The sequence below is a fragment of the Scyliorhinus torazame genome, chromosome 15 (genome assembly GCF_047496885.1).
Source record: "Scyliorhinus torazame isolate Kashiwa2021f chromosome 15, sScyTor2.1, whole genome shotgun sequence".
In the NCBI taxonomy this organism is placed as follows: domain Eukaryota; kingdom Metazoa; phylum Chordata; class Chondrichthyes; order Carcharhiniformes; family Scyliorhinidae; genus Scyliorhinus; species Scyliorhinus torazame.
In genome coordinates, this window is record NC_092721.1 from 195,934,854 (window position 1) to 195,956,905 (window position 22,052).

General features: G+C 48.8%; 1 protein-coding gene across 4 annotated transcripts in view; it reads right to left on the minus strand.

Moving 5' to 3' along the window:
- The window catches only part of nlgn4xa (neuroligin 4 X-linked a), a 322,177-nt gene extending 300,773 nt beyond the window's left edge, over window positions 1-21,404 (minus strand). For 2 of the 4 annotated variants that reach the window (XM_072477361.1, XM_072477358.1), the window contains exons 1-2: window positions 21,276-21,404; window positions 90-835 (exon numbers count right to left, since the gene is read on the minus strand). In XM_072477361.1, coding sequence (XP_072333462.1) covers window positions 90-549 — 460 coding nt within the window. In that variant the 5' untranslated portion in view covers window positions 550-835; window positions 21,276-21,404. Of the gene's footprint in view, window positions 1-89; window positions 836-19,544; window positions 19,624-20,980; window positions 21,001-21,275 lie in introns of those variants that run through there. The other 2 variants (XM_072477360.1, XM_072477359.1) reach the window with 2 other exon arrangements.
- Between the last annotated feature and the right edge of the window lie 648 nt (window positions 21,405-22,052).

Genomic DNA, 22,052 nt, shown 5'->3' on the forward strand with positions numbered 1-22,052 from the left:
AACCAATCAACATTGACTTCGTTTCCCCGCTCTTTGATTCCCCATTTTCCCGGGGGGTGGGGGTGGGAGGGTTAAACGTGGCAACTTACCATCCTCAGTCGGGACATAGACATTCAGGTAAAGGCAATCTTCGCTTTGATCTTGAATGTAAGTGGCCACGATATCCAAGTTGGAAGTAAACCAAACTGGCAGCATGACGTCGGGCAATATCCCGTGAATATTTTGAGGGCAGACTGGGGCGAAGTGGGTGGCATTCCTGACGCCTGTCCAAGAGGACGGGGACTCCGGATGCTGAAAGCGCCTCTCGCCAGTCGGAGCCGAGGCGTACGGTATTCCAAGGTATTGGTCCACGGGTCCCAGGATCTCATTGGGGAGTGGTGTTCTGACCCCCCTGAGCTTCCCGTAGTTGGTGGTGACGATGGGATAGCTTTCCTGGCAGGTGAGGAGGCCGACCCGCACGGCAAGGCTCGTTATCCAGAGCAGGGCGTTAATATTCAAGGTGGAGGCAAGAGCGAAAGAGATCCATGGTGTTCCCTTGGAGTCGGACATTGTTTATGATCCAATGCGAGCATGCGACCTCCCAGAAGCGTTAAAAAAAAGCAGCCGGGGTTTCAGTGCCGATCTTCACCTGTTGCGACTGGGCTGAGATCCAGAGGGCTCCATTTAAAACCGAACAGAACCAATTAATTGCATTTAGCCCCGGTATTATCCATCTGAGTCTGCGGTGACCATCTTGCGATCAGGGTACCTCCTCCAATTAGACTGAAATGAAGTCAAGGTGCTCTTCTCGAACAGTGAGGACTTTCTGCCAAGGCGATTTGGAGGGTTAACCAACCTAAAAAGCAGGAAAAGGAAGATGATGATTGAAGTTTATCCCTTGACAGAGAGATAAGCAAAGGAACATGTTATGCAGTCAAGAGGACAGAACCTCTTCAAGACACATACACGACAGCACCGAATAAAATGAACAGGACCCAAATGAGTAATTGGGGAGCAATTGTTGGTTTGCATCCTGGTATAATTACATTGAAGGGCACAGAACCTACAGCAAAGCGACAGGTTCTTAGACCAAATAGTTTAAGCTCCACATGAGCCTCCTCCCCCTTTACTTCATCCAACCGAGCAGCAGATCTCTCCAATTTGTTCTCCCTCATGAGTTTATATGGCTTCCTCTTCAACATATGTTTGGGTCAAAATCCTGGAACTCCCTCCCTAACAGCACTGTGGGTGTACCTACAGGGACTGCAGCAGTTCAAGAAGATAACTCACCACTCACCACCTTCTCAAGGGCAACTAAGGAAAGCAATAAATGCTGGCAGAGCCAACGACACCCACGCCCCATGACACAAAAATAAACTGTGCCATTTGTCTCAACTCGTTGGCCAGTACCACACAACCCTCTGGGTAAAGTCATTTCCCCTGTATTTGTGGTGGATTTATAAGTAACTATCATATCTTTATGGCTCCTGTTTTTTTTTAAATCTCCCAGAAATATCTTCCCTCTCTCTATTTTGTCAAACCTCTTCATAGTTTCACAGGCCTCTATCAGGGCAATTCTCTGTCTTTCTTCGAAAAAAATGAGCCTAGCCCTATCTAATTTGTTATAATTAAAATTAAAATAATATTTAATGCATTGTACAAATGTAAGCTGTTCTTGTTCAATCTCTCCTCCTGGTTATAACCTTCCGGTTACAGTAAATCTTCTCCAGTGCCTCTAGGTCCTTTTTATAACGTGGAGGCCAGAACTGCGCAACATACTCTAAATGTGGTCGAACCAAGATTCAACGCAAGCTTAACATTTTTAAAATTTAGAACATAGAATATACAGTGCAGAAGGAGGCCATTCAGCCCATCGAATCTGTACAGACCCACTTAAGCCCTCACTTCCACCCTATCCCCGTAACCCAATAACCCCTCCTAACCTTTTTGGACACTAAGGGAAATTTATCATGGCCAATCCGCCTAACCTGCACGTCTTTGGACTGCGGGAGGAAACCGGAGCACCCAGAGGAAATCCACGCAGACACAGGGAGAACGTGCAGACTCCCCACAGACAGAGACCCAGCGGGGAATCGAACCTGGGACCCTGGTGCTGTGAAGCCACAGTGCTATCCACTTGTGCTACCGTGCTGCCCTAAGGAAAAAGAGACATTTTGCTGAAGCTTTCGCCTTTCGATTTCGCTAGAATGTAGTGTAAAGGGAAATAACAAATTTGTACTGTATGAGAAGAGAGTGCTGATTGGTTGGCAAATGGGCTCTGAGTGGTAGAGGCATTGCCATGGAAAATGCACCAGCTGATGGTGACTGACAGTTAACTACCATAGAATTCCTACAGTACAGAAGGAGGCCATTCGGCTGCACCGGCCCTCTGAAAGAGCCCACTCACCCACACTATCTCCGTAACCCCACCTAACCTGCACATCCCTGGACACTCAGAGGCAATTTTAGCATGTCCATCCAATCCATCTAACCTGCATGTCATTGGACTGTGGAAGGAAATCGGAGCACCCGGAGGAAACCCACGCAGAACCAAGCATTGTTTGAAATTTAAACTAAGTAGCTTGACTCTGACTGGCCAAGACATTGCCCTGAGGAATGAACCAGCAAATGGTTGTCACTTATTTTTTTTTTTAGCTGAAACAGGTGCAATCTGTACACATTTTCTTTCTGACTGTAAAGAACTGGCCCTAGCCACACTACAAGCCCGACTGACAACCTTAAATTGGTTGTCAACGTAATTCTGAGAGCACTGAGGCTGAGGATTATTGAGCAAATGTTGTCCGATTATGAAGTCACATCTAATGTTGAACACTGTGTTTTGAGATTTCCAAGCCCAGGCTGGTTGGGTACCTGATGAATTGTCCTGATGAGTGCAAGATGAAAAGCTTCGACAAAAGGTCTCTTTTTTCAGTAATACTCAAGTTCTGTATTACCGAACAACTATATTTAAATTTAACAATTTCAAATTGGAATGGGAATTTAAAAAATGAAGTGGTGCTTTACCAGAGAAGACAATGTAGGTCAGAAAGTACAGGGTTGAAGGAAAATGACTTTGTGTGAGTTAAGTTACAGGGAATAGAGTTTTGAATGAGCAGAAGATTTTGAAAGGTATAGGATGGGAGGTCAGGCATGAAATGCTGTGGACACAATTATTTACAATATATATATGACTTGAATGAGGGACGGGAATGTACTATCGCCAAGTTGCGCCTGACACAAAGATAGGTGGGAAGACAAGTGGTGAAGATGACACGGAGTCTACAGAGGGATACAGACATACTGATAAGATATACTGGCATTGGAGGCAGTCCAGAGAAGGTTCTCTAGGTTGATCCCGGATATGGAGGGATTTTCTTATGAGAGGTTCAGTAGGTGGGCTTGTACTCATTGGAGTTTAGAAGAGTGAGAGGCGACCTCATTGAGATGTATTGGATGCTCAGGGGGTTTGACAGGGTAGATACTGAGAGGATGTTTCCCCTTGTGAGAGAGTCTAGGACCAGACAGCATAATCTCAGCGTAAGCCCATCTAAGGCAGAAATGAGGAGGAATTTCTTCTCTCAGTGATCAGTCATGATCTCATTGAATGGTGGTACAGACTCGATGGGCCGAATGGCCCACTTCTGCTACTACATCTTATAGCCTTATAGATCATTGAAATGACCAAGTCTAGAGATAACACAGGCATGGGTGAGAGTTTCAACAGCAGACAGGCTGAAGCATGAGTAGAGTTGGGCAATATCACGGGATATTTGATGGGAAACTCATCTATATTGCCATGAAACTATGCCCCTTTATTGTAGAAAATATGACTTTTCAACGGATTGGGAATTTTGCAACTTGAAATGAGACAGAACAAACTTTCCAGGTGAAGGTGAAAAACAACCAAACCTTCAGACCCATCAAAACCCGTCACTGTCTAAGGGAGATACATTAAACTGGACATTGAAACAATGGCCGACAAAGACAGATCCACCCAAAACCTTTTGGGACGACACAGGTGGGTGAAATATAACAAGCCAGGCTGCAGCCTGCAGAGAGATTGCAAGTGAGACAAGGAGCAACAATAATGTTTACAGTAGAGGAAGCAGGCTGAAGGGCTTCGCTCTCTCCCTGTCCCTCTCTTTTGGAACAAGTGTATTAACCAGTTTGGAGGCAACCTTACTCAAAATCCACCCGCAAACTGAGATCTTGTAATAATTGCAACAGCTTCTACATCTGGCTGCATCCACAAAACCAGCTGAGCCACAACATTTACAAATTTATGCCTGCAGAGCAATCAGAGGATTCATAGAATCATAGAATTTACAGTGCAGAAGGAGGCCATTCGGCCCATTGAGTCCGCACCGGCCCTTGGAAAGAGCACCCTACCTAAGCCCATACCTCCACCCTATCCCTACACCTCCACCCTATCCCCGTAACCTCAACAAACCTTTTGGACACGAAGGGCAATTTAGCAGAGCCAATCCACCTAACCTGCACACCTTTGGACTGTGGGAGGAAACCGGAGCACCCGGAGGAAACCCACACACACACGGGGAGAACGTGCACACGCCACACAGACAGTGACCCAAGCCAGAATCGAACCTGGCACCCTGGAGCTGTGAAGCAACTGTGCTAACCACTATGCTACCGTGCTGCCCAAGGATTCTTAATTATATTATTCTTACTTTTTCTATTGGCCTCTAACTTCCCTTATTACCGATACCCGTGTGCGTGACGTTGTGTCTGTTAGTGGTGAATGCATTTGCTCTTTCTTTAACTCAAGAAACCCTTATTTGATTGGCTCGTTATTGCTCACTCACGGCTTAATTACTTAAATACATTCAGATTTGGAAATGGCCAATCCTCATCAAAAGGAAATGTAAACCTTTGTTGTGACCTTTTGAGGAAGTTGAATAGAGGGAGCCAGTTCAAACTGCATCAGGAGCTAAGGATGGTGGGCCAGCAGGGAGGCAATTAGGATTTGTAACAATGACTATTCATTGGGTATTATTGGGTACTATTATTGGGTACGATTCAGCAGCACGGTAGCATAATGGTTAGCAATATGGCTTGTCAGGGTCCCGGGTTCGATTCCCGGCTTGGGTCACTGTCTGTGCGGAGTCTGCACGTTCTCCCCGTGTCTGCGTGGGTTTCCTCCGGGTGCTCCGGTTTCCTTTCAGAAGTCCTGAAAGACGTGCTGTTAGGTGAATTGGACACTCTGAATTCTCCCTCTGTGTACCCGAACAGGTGCCGGAATGCGGTGACTAGGGGCTTTTCATAGTAACTTTATTGCAGTGTTAATGTAAGCCTACTTGTGACAATAAAGATTATTATTATTCATTAGCCCTCATCCATTATAATCAGCCTTCCGAATAAGATATTCATCTAGATTGTGTGTTCTCTCAATCCAGCAGTTATGCACATCCATTTCTTCACCTGTGCCTGGTTCCTGCTCTCTATATATCTAACAATCCATACATATGACTGCTTTTATTCATGTTTTGCTTCTTTGGAACAATTTATCTGTCTATTTATGCCAACCTGTCTAATCCGTTGCCAAGTCACCACTTCTCTTCACAATTTCTAACCGTGCTTCCTTGTAACTGGTGTAGCGGTTCCAGCAATAAAACCCGGTGCAGTGTGACTGTTCATTGTGTCCTGCAGTTCAGAAGAATGAGACATGGTCCTAACTGGATTCTGATGGGGGGGGGGGTCTTGGCCGGGCAGACGCTTAAGAGCACCTCTTGGGAAATCTAGAACTGGCAGCCATAGTTTCCGAACAAGAGGTCGCCCCGTTTAAGATGCCGATGGGGCGAAATTTCCTCTCTCGGAATTTCAGGAATCTTTGGCGTTGTCTGCCCAGAGAGAGCAGCGCATGCTGAATCACTGAATGTGTTCAAGGCTGAGTTGGGTCGCTTTTTGAACTATGACAGGGTAAAGGATTATGTGGAACAGGAGGGAGAATGGAGTCGAGGCCTCACTCAGGTCCAATTGAATGAAGGGGCAGGCAGGAGGGGACGAATGGTCTTACACACGCTGCTATTTCTGAACTTTTAGTGTTCTCAGTGGAGGGTTCCAACAATTTTGCGCCACTTTTTAATTGACTGATGATGCTGCTGTTCCAGAATCTGATAGGGTGCCAGCCAGAGGAAAGAAAGCAAGAGAGAGGGAAGGGAACGAAACAAAACGTATGACGGTTCACTAGATTGGTTCCTGGGACGAGGGATTATCCCATGCTGAGAGATGGAGTCGACTAAACCCTTATCCCCTCGAGGTTAAAGGAATAAGAGGTGATCTCATTGTATCATATATTTTCAAGGGATTTAACAAGGTGCACGCTGAGCGGATACCTCTCCAATTGGTCGCATCATCCCGAGAGGAGGGTGGCCACTTTCAGGACTGGCATGAGGGAAACTTTTCTCGTTCTCAGGGTCGTACATTTTTAGAATTCTCAACCCCAGAGAGCTGCAGCAACCCATGGGCTGGATTCTCTGCCCTGACGTGCCACATTTCTGCCCCGTTACGCCGGCCGGGCAATGGGGTTTCCCATTATGGGGCAGCTCCACGCCATTGGGAAAGTCCCGGGCGCCGTCAAAATGGAGCATCCCGCCGGTGGAGAATCCCGCCGCCTGTGCCTGAGTATATTCAAGACAAGAGGCGGGATTCTCCGCAATCACCGCGCTGTCCGCCGACCAGCGCCATAAACGGCGCGAATCAGTCCGGCATCGCGCCGCCCCAAAGGTGCGGAATTCTCCGCATCTTGAGGTGCCGAGCCCTCACCTTGAGGGGCTAGGCCCGCGCCGGACTGATTTCCGCCCCGCCGGCTGGCGGGAAAGGCCTTTGGTGCGCGACGCATGCGTGGGAGCGTCAGCAGCCGTTCACGGCATCCCCGCGCATGCGCAGTGGAGGGGGTCTCTTCCGCCTCCGCCATAGTGAAGACCATGACGAAGGCGGAAGGAAAAGAGTGCCCCCACGGCACAGGCCCGCCCGCGGATCGGTGGGCCCCGATCGCGGGCCAGGCCACCATGGGGGCACCCCCCAGGGCCAGATCGCCCCGCGCCCCCCCCAGGAGCCCGCCCGCACCGCCTTGTCCCGCCGTTCGAAAGGTGGTTCAATCCACGCCGGCTGGCGTGGGTTGACAGCGGCGGGACTTCGGCCCATCGCGGACCGGTGAATCGCCGGGGGTGGGCACGCCGACCGGCGGGGCGCAATTCCCGCCCCCGCCGAATCTCCGGTGGCGGAGAATTCGGGACACGGCGGGGGCGGGATTCATCCCGGCCCCCGACGATTCTCCGACCCGGTGGGGGGTCGGATAATCACGCCCATGAGGTTGACAGATTTTCTTTTTGGACCCTGAGGGAACATTGGGGGTGCTGTGATAGTGCAGTGAGCGGTATTGAAGTGGAAGAGCAGTCAGCTCCTACTTCCCATGTTCTCATCTGTGAACGAAAGAGGGAGAGATAATGGAAGAGGTGGATAAAGGGAGAGAGGGGAGGAAAGAGAAAGGAGTAGAAGGAGAACAATTGAAAGTTGTCGACGGAAAGGAGAGAAATAGGAAGGAGTAAGCACGGATAGAGCGAACGAAATAAAGAGAGCAAGAAGGAAGGGAATGAGGACGGATGGAAAGGAAAAAGAGAAAGAGATGAGGAAAAAAGAAAGGCAAAAAGAGAGGAGAAATAGAGAAGCACAGAAATGAGAGAGAGAGAGAGAGAGACATATTCATTGCAGTTGCTTTAAGTAGCAGCCGGAAGGGGAGCATGCCATTAGGTGATGGAAGCCATGGTCATTTATTAAGCTTCTCCTCCATTAACAGCTCTACTGCAGAGTAGAGAATGGATTGATCACTGCATTCCCCCATTGATCTGCACAGCACTGCGTCTGCAGACCAAGCCTGTATGCTCCTCTCCTCTCCCTCTCTCTCTCTCTCTCTCTCACTCATCCTCTCTCTGTGAACGCTTTCCCTCAGTTGCTGCAAAGACCAGAGTGAAAAGGGCCAGGCCAGCTGATAGAATTTTTTATGGCCAACAATTAAATAAAATGGAAATTAAAATTGAAAATCATGCATCTCTAAAGACATATGTGATTGAAAGTGATGCAGACCCATACTAAATTAGACTAAAGAATGATCAGAATTCAAATGCAGCAATGCAATTGAAAGGAGTGAATATATGAGCCAGTTTTAGTTAAGGCCTTCAATACGTTGCTTCACCTCCGGCGTACAATAAAGGGACAGCAGTTAATTGGGAAATGTGTTGGGAATTTAAGTTATCCCCTTCAGCAGGCGCTGCCCCTTGGTGTGATCATAGCATCAAGCATATGACACAGATGTGCCTAATTTGCAGCACTCTCTCCAATGGGATATGAAGGAAAATGCATGCCGCCAGTAAGGTTGCCAGGATAGCGAGGGAGGCTTGGCTGGGGACGTTCTGATCCACCAGTGCCTCCAACCGCGGCACTGTTAATGGGATTAGCTCCCGTGGCGGGACCGAATGGCACTGCCACTGAGGCCTAATTGACAAGCCAGTTTGTGTGCGTGTCTCGGCAGTGTGGGATGGTATTTCATTTTGTGGGGAAGCAGCGTCAGGGCCAATCATCATTACCTAACGACGCAACACGTGCGCCGACAGCCAAGGTCGCCGATCGGATGGGCTGAGGAAACTGAGTCCAAGTTGAGGTGAGAGTGGCAGCATTTCGCCGAGTGTGGCATCAAGGGCCCCTCGCAAAATTGAAGTCAAAACAGAATCGGGTGGGAAACTCTCTCCTGGCTGAAGTCATATGTAGCACAGAGGAAAATGATGGTGCTTTTTTTGGCGGCATGGTAGCACAGTGGTTAGCACTGTTGTCTCACAGCGCCAGGGTCCCAGGTTCGATTCCTGGCTTGGGTCCCTGTCTGTGCGGAGTCTGCACGTTCTCCCCGTGTTTGCATGGGTTTCCTCCGGGGGCTCCGGTTTCCTCCCACAAGCCCCGAAAAACGTGCTGTTAGGTAATTTGGACATTCTGAATTCTCCCTCCGTGTACCCGGACAGGTGCCGGAATGTGGCGACGAGGGGCTTTTCGCAGTAACTTCATTGCAGTGTTAATGTAAGCCTGCTTGTGACAATAAAGATTATTATGAATTAATTTGTGGAATGTGGGTGTTGTTGACTCGGCCAACATTTATTGCCCATCCCTAATTTCCCTCCAAAAGGTGGTGGTGAGCTGCCTTCTTGAACTGTTGCAGTATCTGTGGTGCAGGTACACCCACAGTGCTGTTAGGGAGGATATTCCAGGATTTTAACCCAGCAACAAGAAAGAACGGCAATATATTTCCAAGTCAGGATATTAGTGACTTGGATTGGATTGGATTTGTTTATTGTCACGTGTACCGAGGTACAGTGAAAAGTATTTTTCTGCGAGCAGCTCAACAGATCATTAAGTGCATGAGAAGAAAAGGGAATAAAAGAAAATACATAATAGGGCAACTTGGAGGGGAATTTCCAGGTTGTGGTATTCCCAGGTACCTGCTCCCCTTGTCCTTCTCGATGGTGGTGGTCGTGAGTTTGGAGGATGCTGCCGAAGGAGTCTTGGTGAGTTTCTGCAGTGCATCGTGTCGATGGTACGCGCTGCTGCTACGGTACGCTGGTGATGGAGGAAGTGAACATTTATGGAAGGGGCAGCAATCAAATGGGCTGCTTTGTCCTGGGTGTTCTCCAGTTTCTTGAGTGTTGTTGGAGCTGCACTCATCCAGACAAGTGGAGAACATTCCATCACACTCCTGACTGGTTGTAGCGAGTCAGGAAGTGAGTTACTCACCACAGGATTCCGAGCCTCCAACTTGTTTTTGTAGACATAGTATTTATACAGCTACTCCAGTTCATTTTTGGTAAGTGGTAACCCCCAGGATATTGGTGATCCAGCATCCTAGTCATAGGACGTCACTGCAGGAGTTCCTCAGGGTAGTGTCCTAGTGCCCTCCATCTTCAGCTGCTTCATCAATAACCTTCCCTCCATCATAAGGTCAGAATTGAGAATGTTTGTGGGTGATTTCAGCACCATTTTTGACTCCTTAGACAGTGTAGAAATACAGCAAGACCTGGACAATATCCAGGCATGGGCTGACAAGTGGCAAATAATATTGACGCCACACAAGTGCCAGACAATGACCATCTCCAACAAGAAAGAATCCAACCATTGTCTCTTGACATTCAATGCCATTACCATTAGTGAAACCCCCATTATCATCGTCCTAGGGGTTACTATTGACCAGAAACTGAACTGGAACAGCCATATAAATACTATGGCTACATGAGCAGGTCAGAGGCTGAGAATCCTGCGGCAAGTAACTCACCTCCTGACTCCCCAAAGCCTGTCCACGATCTATTGGGCACAAGTCAAGAATGCTCTCCACTTGCCTGGTTCAGTGTAGCTCGAACAACACTCAAAACGCTCAACACCAACCAGGATAAAGCTTGATTGACATCTGCCACCTTCAACATCCACTCCCTCCACTATCATCACACAGTGGCAGCCATGTGTCCCATCTACAAGATGGACTGCAGGAACTCACCATGCGCTCCTTTAACAGCACCTTCCAAACGCACGACCTCTACCATCTAGAGGCTTAATGCTGTATCTGTGGGAGCACTACCGCCTGCACGTCCGCCTCCAAGTCAACCATCCTGACTTGGAAATACATCCCCATTCCTTCACTGTCGCTGGGTCAAAATTCCAGAACTCCCTCCCAAACAGCTCAGTGAGGTATCTCCACCACACGTACTGCAGCGGTTCAGGAGGAGAGCCCACCGCCACTACTTTCTCAAGGGTAATCAGGGATGGGAAATGTACGCTGGCACCGCCAGCGACACCTACATCCCATGAGCGAATAAAACAAAAGCTAATTGTCTACCATCCTGTGATTGTTTAATCACCAGAAGGCCATTATTGCGCAAAGCAAGACTCATGTTAAGCAGGTTTGGACAGCACGGTAGCACACGTGGATAGCACTGTGGCTTCACAGCGCCAGGGTCCAAGGTTCGATTCCCCACTGGGTCACTGTCTGTGCGGAGGCTGCACGTTCTCCCCGTGTCTGCGTGGGTTTCCTCCGGGTGATCCGGTTTCCTCCCACAGTCCAAAGACGTGCGGGTTAGGTGGACTGGCCGTGATAAATTGCCCGAAGTGTCCAAAAAGTTAAAAGGAGTTATTGGATTATGGGGATAGGGTGGAAAGTGAGGGCTTAAGTGGGTCGGTGCAGACTCGATGGGCCAAATGGCCTCCTTCTGCACTGTATGTTCTATGTTTCTTTTGAAGAGAGGTGATCCAATTGGAATTGTCAAGATTATGATGGGAGTTGACAGGAAAGGTCCAGGCAAATTGTCCATTGTGTCGAAAGGCTGGAATGTAAGGAAACAGGACCCAAAACTGGGAGAAAGAAGACAAGCCGGCAGGAATAACTCAGCCAAATATCTGTGAAATAAAGTGAGATAGAAGAGGACAAAATTGCTTCATGATGCAACCAGATACGTTCACTTCTGAAGAAAGAAAGCATTATTGTTGTAAAGAGAGCCACGTTGCCAAAGGGGGCTGGTTTAGCACAGTGGACTAAACAGCTGGCTTGTAAAGTAGAACAAGGCCAGCAGTGTGGGTTCAATTCCCCGAACAGGCGGCGGAATGGGGCGACTAGGGGCTTTTCACAGTAACTTCATTTGAAACCTACTTGTGACAATAAGCCATTTTCATTTCATTTCAATGCTTTTCATCCTCCACTCATCAGGGCGAAGGCAAGAATACCACATGTCACATCCCTCTGCAAACAAAAAGCATATGTTCAAGCCCTGCATCTTTTTCTGAATTACCAGTGATCTTGGGGAGCCTACAGTTCGCCGTTGTTTTCTCCATGGCAGCACCTCAGCCAATCAGAATCGACCTGCCAACCAATCAGCACTTTACCCATGTGGTACGGATTGTTGTGCTGATCTGGAAATTTGGCATCCTTGTGTTTGTCGTGATGGGTGCAAGATGAAAAGCTTTGGCAACACGTCTCTTTTCAGCAACGCTCAAGATATTTACTACATTGTGGAAAAAAATAATTACGAGGGGTGGCGAGCTGTGAGATAGGTCCGCTGATCGATGGCAAAGGTAAAAAAATATTGAGTCAGACTGGCTTTTTCATGTATCCAATAATTACTTTACCGTGAATCTAGGCTCTGTCACTGGATAGACTAGATGGGGAGAAAATGTTTCCACCAGCGAGAGGCTCTCTCAGCCAAGGACAGCGGTTTACAATAATTGGCTGAAGAATCAGAGAGGCAGATCAGATTGTTTATCACAGGACGAGTTGTTATGATTTGGAATGCGCTGCGTGAAAGCTTGCTGGAAGCAGATTCAAAAGTAACTTTCAAAAGGCAACGACTTACATTCTTGATGATGTGTGGGGTTCTGGCGACGAGCAGGAGAGGCAGGCAAATAGTGTAACTCTGTCAAAGAGCCAGCATGCAGGCGATGGGCTGAATGGTTTCACTCTGTGATGTGCCACTCTCTGATACTGCTGGGCACAAGCTATCGCTGATTACGGATCAACAAGAGTGTGAGCACAACATTATATGGCATTGTCTTGCAGCTTACTGCTATCAGCAAGCTGAATGGGAACCAGTCAGCTGTTATAATATCTGTGAGTCATTAATCTGTAACCTACTTCTGACTTTGCCTGCCTTGCTTTTGGAACTACTTAGATGCCCGCTTTAGCTTGTCGGTAGCAATCTCACCTCATGAGCTCGAAGGGTGTGGGTTGAAGCTCACTTCCAGAGCTGATACTCCAACGCTAAACTGTCAGAGGTGCCGGCTCTCAAATGAGACATTAAACAAAGGGCCTGCTTCAGTCAGGCTAATGAGTTCATCATGAAGAGACGTTACCCTGCACCCCTTCGTTGACTGGTAACAGGTGTGTTCTGTGACCATAGTTGCTCTTGTCTCAGGGTCGACGATGAGACACTAAGAGGGGAGCCTCATTAACTCTTTAAGGTGTCAGACTTGCCCAGCGGTGTAGCTGAGGCTATACATTCGGATCTCACTCTGGTGACTTAAGCATCGAATCCGGGCTGTCGCCCCAGTGCAGTACTGATGGAATGCTGCACTGCCAGAGGTGCCAGCTTTCAGATGAGACATCAAACCAAGGTCCCAGTTGTGCCATCTCAACGGACATAACCCAGGGCCAGGTAATTCTCCCCAGTGTCCTGCCCAATCATACTCCATGAACCATCATGACGAAAATATATATTACTTGGTCACCAGTTCACTGCTATTTCTGGGATCTTGCTGTGTGTATTAACACTTTGCCGACATTCCAAAAGTAATTCATTAGCAGTAAATTTCTTTGGGATCCCTGAGGAGTGTGAAAGACGCTATCGGGGGAGAGGGTGGGATGGTGGTGACGTGAATCCACAATCAGCCGAAACCAGCTCCGTTGAGCAGGCCACGTGCTTCGGATGTCAGAGTCCCGACTGCCACAGCAAACCTTCTTCGCCCAGCTCAAGGAAGGATCCCGACAAGAGGAGGACAAAGGAAGCACTTCAAAGACACTCTGAAGGCTTACCTCAGAAATGCAACATGGATGTCAACGCCTGGGAGGCCCTTGTTCAGGAGAGACCTACTTGGAGGGACCTCCTGATTGAAGGGACACAATTCTTGGAGGACACCTGACGGCAAGAGGAGGCCTGGAAAAGGAGCCTGAGAAAGGAATCCACGATCCAGAGTCCAAGGATCGATCCCACCTCCCGCAAACACCTGCCAAGTGTGCGGTCGAAGATGCGGCCCTCGGACTGGGCTCATCGACCGCGTGAGGATCCACAGAGCTTATGACCAGTAACACGGAGTTTCTCAGGTGGACAATCATACTGGTTAACGAGTCATCGCTGAAGAAGATGGTGGTAATGGAATTGGACTAGTAACCCAGAGGCCCAGGCTAATGTTCTGGGGACATGGGTTCAAATCCCACCACAGCAGCCCGTGTTAATTTAAATTCAATGAACATTTCTGGAGTATCTCGCTTCGCCAATGATCTTCCCTCCATCAGAACTGTGATGTTTGATCACGATTGCACCATGTTCGGCTCTATCTGAGATTCCTCAGACACTGAAGGAGTTCATGCCCATCTGCAGCAAGACCTGGATAACATTCAGGTTTGGGCTGAGAAGTGGCAAGCAGCTTCTGCCACACAAATGCCAGGCAATGGCCAGCTCCAAAAAGAGATAATTCAACCACCTCTTCTCCGTTTGACATTCATTTGCATCACGATCGCTGAATCCTATACTATCAACATCCTGGAGGTTACCACTGACCAGAAACTGAACTGAACTAGCAATATATATATATCTTGTGGCTCTAAGAGCAGGTCAGAAGCTGTTAATTCTGCAGCGAGTAACTCACTTCCCGACTCCCCAAAGCCTGTTCACTATGTACAAGGCACAAGACAGGAGTGTGATGGAATACTCTCCACTTGCCTGGATGAGCGCAGCTCCAACAACACTCAAGAAGCTCGACACCATCCAGGAGAAAGCAGCCCCGCTTGACTGGCACGCCATCCACCAGCTTCAACGTTCAAACTCTCCACCACCGACGCACAGAGACAGCCATGTTCACTGTGTACAGGATATTCTGTAGCAACTCACCAAGTTCCCTGCGATAACACCTTCCAAACCCATGACCTCTACCATCTAGAAGACAAGGGCAGCAGATGCATAGGAACACCACCACCTGAACAATTCCCTCCAAGCCACACACCATAAGACCATAAGATGTAGGAGCAGAATTAGGCCACTCGGCCCATCGAGTCTGCTCCGCCATTCAACCGTGGCTGATATTTTTCTCATCCCCATTCTCCTACATTTTCCCCATAACCCCTGATCCCCTTATTAATCAAGAACCTATCTATCTCTGTCTTAAAGACACTCAGTGATTTGGCCTCCACAGCCTTCTGCGGCAAAGAGTTCCACAGATTCACCACCCTCTGGCTGAAGAAATGCCTCCTCATCTCTGTTTTAAAGTATTTCATCACCCTCTGGCTTAAGAACTCCCTCCTCATCTCTGTTTTAAAGGACCGTCCCTTTAGTTTGAGATTGTGTCCTCAGTTTCTACTTTTTCCTACAAGTGGAAACTTCCTCTCCACGTCCACTCTATCCAGGCCTCGCAGTATCCTGTAAGTTTCAATAAGGTCCCCCCCTCATCCTTCTAAACTCCAACGAATACAGACACAGAGCCCTCAACCGTTCCTCATATGCCAAGCTCTTCATTCCAGGGATCATTCTTGTGAACCTCCTCTGGACCCTTTCCAAGGCCAGCACATCCTTCCTTAAATACGGGACCCAAAACTGCTCACAATACTCCCAATGAGGTCTGACCAGAGCCTTATACGGCCTCAGAAGTACATCCCTGCTCTTGTATTCCAGCCCTCTCAGCCTGAATGACCAACGACTGAACCTGCACGTTAACATTAAGAGAATCTTAAACTGGGACTCCTAAGTCCCATTGTGCTTCTGATTTCCCATTCAGAAAATAGTCTATACCTCCATTTTTCCGACCAAAGTACATAACTTCACAGTTTTCCACATTGTCCTCCATCTGCCATTTCTTTACCCCCTCTCCTAGCCTCATCCTGACTTGGAAATATATCACTTTTCCTTCACTGTCACTGGGGCAAAATCCTGAAATTTCCCCCCCCTAACAGCATTGTGGCTGTACCTACACTGCAGCGGGTTCAAGAAGGCAGCTCACCACCGCCTTCTCAAGGGCAATTAGAGATGGGTAAGAAATGCTGGCCTACCCAGCGATGCCCACATTCTGCACATTCTGTCTCAGTAATGGTCACCACAAAACTATCTTCGGTTGTTGTGAAAACCCCTCTGGATTCACTGATGTCCTTGAGGGCAGGAAATCTGCCGCCCTTACCCGGTCTGGCCTACATGTGACTCCAGACCCACAGCAATGTGGGTGACTCTTAACTGCCCCTCTCTGCAATGACCCAGCAAGACACTCAGTTCAAGGGCTATTGGGGGATAGGGACCAAAGATTGGTGTTACCAGAAAAGCCACATACCATGAAAGAATAAAGGAAAACAAATAATTAGGTTAATCTGATGATTTAACAACAACAACTTGCATTTATGAAGCATCTTTAACAGAGTGAAATATGCCAAGAGCGCTGTATTGAGCTCATTGCCGCTGAGCCGATGAAGAGGTCAACAGGATGTGAGATGTAAATCTTGGTCGTAGAGGGTGGCTTTAAGCAGCGTCTTAAAGGAGGGGAGAAGGGTGTAAGATGGGGGGGGGGACTCCGGAGCTTTGGGCCCAGGCAACTGAGAGCATGGTGGAGTGATTAAATTTGGAGATGTGCAAGGAGGTCGGAATTGGAAAGATGCAGAGGTGGTGGGGGCTGCAGGGCAGGAGGAGATAGGACGAAGCAGCCCATGGAGGAATCACAGAACATTTACAGTATAGAAGGAGGCCATTTGGCCCACTGATTACACACTAGCCCTCTGAAAGAGCGTTCTCTGCAGTCCCACTCCTCTACAGAATTTGAAGAAAAGAGATTTTTAAAAAAAATAAACCAATGAGTTGCCGCACTGGAAGATAATGTAGGTCAGCGAGCGATTTGGTGCGAGTCAGGATACAGGCTTTGGATGTAGGATGTAGGAAAAGTGTTAATACACACAGCAAGATCCCAGAAATAGCAGTGAACTTGTGACCAAGTAATATATATTTTCGGAAGTGTTTTGGATGTTTACATGTAGGTGAAATTTCATAGAATTTACAGTGCAGAAGGAGACCATTCGGTCCATCAAGTCTGCACCGGCTCTTGGAAAGAGCACCCTACCCAAGCCCACACCCCCACCCTATCCCCATAACCCAGTAACCCCACCCAACACTAAAGGCAATTTTGGACTAAAGGCAATTTAGCATGGCCAATCGACCTAACCTGCACATCTTTGGACTGTGGGAGGAAACCGGAGCACCCGGAGGAAACCCACGCAGACACGGGGAGAACGTGCAGACTCCGCACAGACAGGGACCCAAGCTGGGAATCGAACCTGGGACCCTGGAGCTGTGAAGCAATTGTGCTAACCACTGTGCTACCGTGCTGCCCAGGTGGGATATTGCAAATGTGGGATGTTGACCAGGAGAGCATTGGAGTAGTGGAGTCTGGAGATAATAAAAGCTGGGATGAATTCACGCCATCAGGTTAACCGAATATAGGAAAATGGGGAACTGGAGGGGGCCATTTTGCCCCTCATTCCACCATTCAGTGATCTAACTCCACATCCCCACCTCTGTCCCACATCTCTTCTGGATAACAAAAATCTGTCAAACACAGATTTAAAATCAATAATTGTTCCAACATCAATTGCCATCTGTAGACGCGAGTTCCAAACTTTTGTGTGTGTAAAGTGTGTCCTCATTTTCCTCCCTGAAAGTTTTGACTATTTTCTTTTCACTGGACACCCAACCAGCAAACAAACTCTCTGCCAATCTAAAAAAAAATAACCTTTATTGTCACAAGTAGGCTTACATTAACACTGCAATGAAGTTACTGTGAAAAGCCTCTCGTCGCCACATTCCGGCGCCTGTTCGAGTACACAGAGGGAGAATTCAGAATTCTCAGCTGGTACGGGAATTGAACCCATGCTGCTGGCCTTGTTCTGCATCACGAACCAGCCGTCTAGCCCACTGAGCTAAACCAATCTACCCCATCCCTTCCCATTACTGTCTTGGAAACCTCAATCAAATCATTGCTTCACCTTCTAAATTCCAGGGAACACGGCCCAAGTTTGAGAAACTTTAGTTCAATCCCTCGAGTCCAGGTCTCACTCTGTTAATCCTAAACTGGTTGATCTGTATGCCTTTACTAAATAGTGTCTACAAGGAGAGACAGGGAGACTGTTACTATTAATTACTGTGGCTCTGTTCAATACAAATTCACAGGCTGCTGACAGGGACTGAGAGGCTACAAAAGGCCAAGGGCTCACTCCAAAGGCTTGCAAGTCTTGTGCCAAGATTGAGGCGGGGGGGGGGAAGCAAGAAGGGGACTGAGACCGCTGAGGAGAGCAGAAACACTCATGAGTAACTATACACTAATCAGACGTTGGTCTCCAGCTTCCCCTCTCATTGTGTGGCTGTTTTTTTGAGGGCTTCTTTTTGTTGGAAATCGTAAGACATTTTGAATTATCCATAGTATCCATAGAAACGCTACAATGCAGACAGAGGCTGTTTGGCCCATCGGGTCTGCACCGTCCCTCTGAAAGAGCACCCTCCCTGGGCCTACTCCCCCGCCCTATCCCCGTAACCCCACCTAGCCTGCAGATTTTTGTTCACTAAGGAGCAATTTATCAGGACCAATCCACCTAACCTGCACATCTTTGGACTGCGGGAGGAAACCGGAGCGCCCGGAGGAAACCCCACGCAGACACGGGGAGAATGTGCAAACTCCACACAGTCACCTGAGGCTGGAATCGAACCCTGGCCCCGGGCACTGTGATGCAGCAGTGCTAACCACTGTGCTGCCCTTAATGAATTAATAACATCTACGGGACGACATTAATAAATTTTTACTGTGACAATTCCAACACTTGTCTCAAATCTCCTCTCTGCGTAAAGGCTGACTTCATCCCTCAGAATGGATGGCAATTTCAGGTGATGGCTTTACCCTGAAATGCGGCAAGAGGGGGGAACAAAATGATGTGTTGGACTTGGAAGACTCTTTTGGCTGCCTGGAAACATGCACCCCATTCAAAATGCTCACCCAATAGATGCACCCAGTAACGCCAGGCTAATTTTGGGATTACATGCACTGAGCTACAACATTTTTGTTCCTTCCACAGACTGGTGCATTTTAGACTGAGACGAAAATAGCACAAGGTTTCTTTATTGTCCAGGGGAGGAAAAAAATGGCTATTATAGATAAGAATTAAAACAATTCACATGTCGTGACTGGAGAACAAAATGTGCTTTTTTTTTACATTGTTGTCCCTGGCTGTGTGAAGACACATTTTTCAACACTTTCCTGCCTGTTGACAATCCAGGAGGGACTCACTCCAGAGACTAGTCTCTTAATTCCCATTGAGCACAACTAGAGAGGGGGGGGGGGGGGGGGGACTGGGTAAAAATAACCCCCACCCCCAACACACACACACATACAAACGAGGATCAGGGGGGTAAACCACCCAATCCAAGTGTCGGTGCTGCCATCTCGTGGAACACCCGCGCCACATCAAACCAAAAATAAAATTATGACAAGTGCATCCGACACGTTCTGGGGAAGGGGTCGGGGGGGGTGGGGGGTGCAGAGAGAAAATTCTGTATCTGTTAAATGTGGGAAAGCCTCTAATTATCCTAGGAGTTTTGCTCCACGATTTTTCAGTCTCTCTCCCTGGCAGGCTTCACAATCCCACTTTGATTCATTGCAAAGACCATTTTGGTTGCAGATGCTCTCCACCAGGCCCCCACCCCGACCTTTCCCCACCCAGCCAGTCAATCCAGAATTGTTGAAATGTGTGTGTTTGTGATCACTGCAGATCCCACCACCGAGGCTGCACGTACCTGCTGCAAAGCGGGAATCCACATTGTCCATGTTTGTTTGCAGGAGGGTTGCAGGCAGAGCAGGTGCTGAATGAACACTTTTGGGGGGGGGGGGGGAGGGGGGGGGGACAGGATCAGTGTGAGAGACTGCGGAGGACCCGTGCTGGACTGCTTCGCTGATAAGATTAGTTCGTGCCTCCAGCACTGGAGCTCGACCAGACCCCAGCCTCTCTCCCCTTAACCCACTTTTGGGTGGGAAAAATGGAGTGGGGCTCCATCAACTCAGAAACATTTATCAGGGCACCCACCGGCTGATGTGTTAGTCCCAGCATCCAGATATCTCCCCCTCCTCCCAGAGAATTAACCAATGCTCCAAACAAATCGAGCACAATTGCAATGTATCTTCCCGGGTCCGCGTGTCGCAGTGTCTCCGACAGGAGGGAGGGGGGCATAGTACAGATTTAAATAAAGTCATTAAGTGAGGGAATCAGCAAGGGGGGAGGGAGAGAGTCAGGGAGAAACAGATAGAGGCAGTGGGGGGAGAGACAGATGGGGACAGAGAGATAGATAGAGAGTCAGAAACAGAGAGAGGAAGAGTCAGATAGAGAGGGGGGGGGGGTCAGGTGGAGGCAGAGAAAGAATATGGAAGATGGATCGTCAGTTTAAAAAAAAGATTGTCAGGATGGAGAGTCAGATAGAGACAGGGGCAAGTGGAGAGAGAGAGAGGGGGAGAGACTGAGTCAGTGAGACCCAAAGACAGAGAGAAGGGGCTAAGGGTGGGGGTCAGAGACAGATAGAGAGACAAAGATAGTCAGATAGAGAGGGATAGGGGCATGGGGGGGGGAGAGGTAGTGATGGAAAGACAAGGAGAGGGACAGAGAGTCAGACAAGGATAGAGACACAGAGATGGTCAGATAGAGACGGACATATGGAGATAGAGGGGGGGGGGGGGAGACAGAGACATGGTGAGACAGAGATTCAGGTAAACTAGGGACAGGCGGAGAGATTGCGACAGACACACAGGGAGACAGAGAGAGGGGGACGGGACTGGAACACGGAGACTGGTGTAGATACTGGAGGCGGTGAATTCCGATTCTGTCCACACACTGTGCCGACCTGACTCTCACCCACACTATCCTCGCACTCTGGAATAACCAGCCTGGCTTCTCTCTGCAAACCCCACTGTGTAGAGAGAGATGGGGGTCAGAAGGCGAGTGGTGCGGAAGAACATTGGGGGGAGGGGGTAACATCTAAAATGCATTCAAACCCAAAAAAAACACAGTCCCAAATCACAGATTGCAGTTAAAACTCAATCGATTGAAGCAGTGTCTAGTTCAGCACCTCGGCCACAATAACAACATAATCAGCACAGTGAAATAAAACAGGTTTCAGAGACCAACTAGTGTCCCCTCTCTCTCTCTCTCTCTTGGGAACATTTTCAACACACACACACTCACACAGCTCCGTTACTTGCCCGGGCTGCAAAGAACACCCTTTGCTCACATTCCACATCCAAATCCTGCTCAATTCCACAATAAAGCAAACAGAACACGACGCAAGGGTTGAAACGACAGCGAGATGGGAAATCTGCATTGAGATTGGAGAGTGTTCTGAGCGAAGGTATTTCTCAGCCCCCCCCCCCCCCCCCCCCGCCAACAGCTCGGGGGTCCCTGGCTCACTCTCCAGCCCAATGCATGTGCAGCCCCCCACCCCACACCGGGCGAGATGGCTGGAATTGGCTGTAACACTTACCCGCGTCCAGCAAGCAGCAGCCCCGCGGGCCGAGTCCACAGCTTTCCTCTATTTTTTTTATTATTTAAAGAGTCCTCTCTCGGCCACTTCTCTCTCTCCCCCAAAACGCTGTGTGCCAATCGACTTTACTCCCCCTCCACCTCCCCCCACACACACACCCCCTCCCGTCTCCCCCAACATCAGGACGAAACAGACAGATTAATCCACTCCCGCAGCATCCAGTTGTGTTGGAGGGGAAATCCCCCCTTCCTTTTCTGAGGTACAAGTTCCAGTCTCTGCTCTCTCTCTTCTTGTCACTCTTTCCTCCCCCTCTCCGGATCCGAGATGAAATGTGCTCTGTAACTGAGCAGACTGGATGGGTAGGGGACGCTGTGCAATTCCTCCCTCGGATTTGCTGAAACTGCTCCCGATATTAACCTTGAAATGGACACAGGCTGGTTTTTTTTTTTGGGGGGGGGGGGGGGCAGCGCAGAGACACACACACAGCGCACACACACAGTCAGGAAAGAGTGTGTGTGGAGCAAGGTACAGCGGAGGGGTGTGTGTGTGTGTGTGTGTGTCACTGCCCAGCGCCTTTAACCCCTGCAGCTTGCCCAGTGCGCTGATGGAGACAGGGCGAGAGGAGAGCAGGGATGCGGTGACACGCCGAGATGCGAGCAGGGGGGATGCGGCCAGCCAGTCAGGCAGCCGGCAGCCCATTCCTCTCCCGCCCCGCTCGCTGCCATTGGACAAGTGCAAGGAGAAATTTACAAAGAGGCCAGCCAATGGATTGTCTCC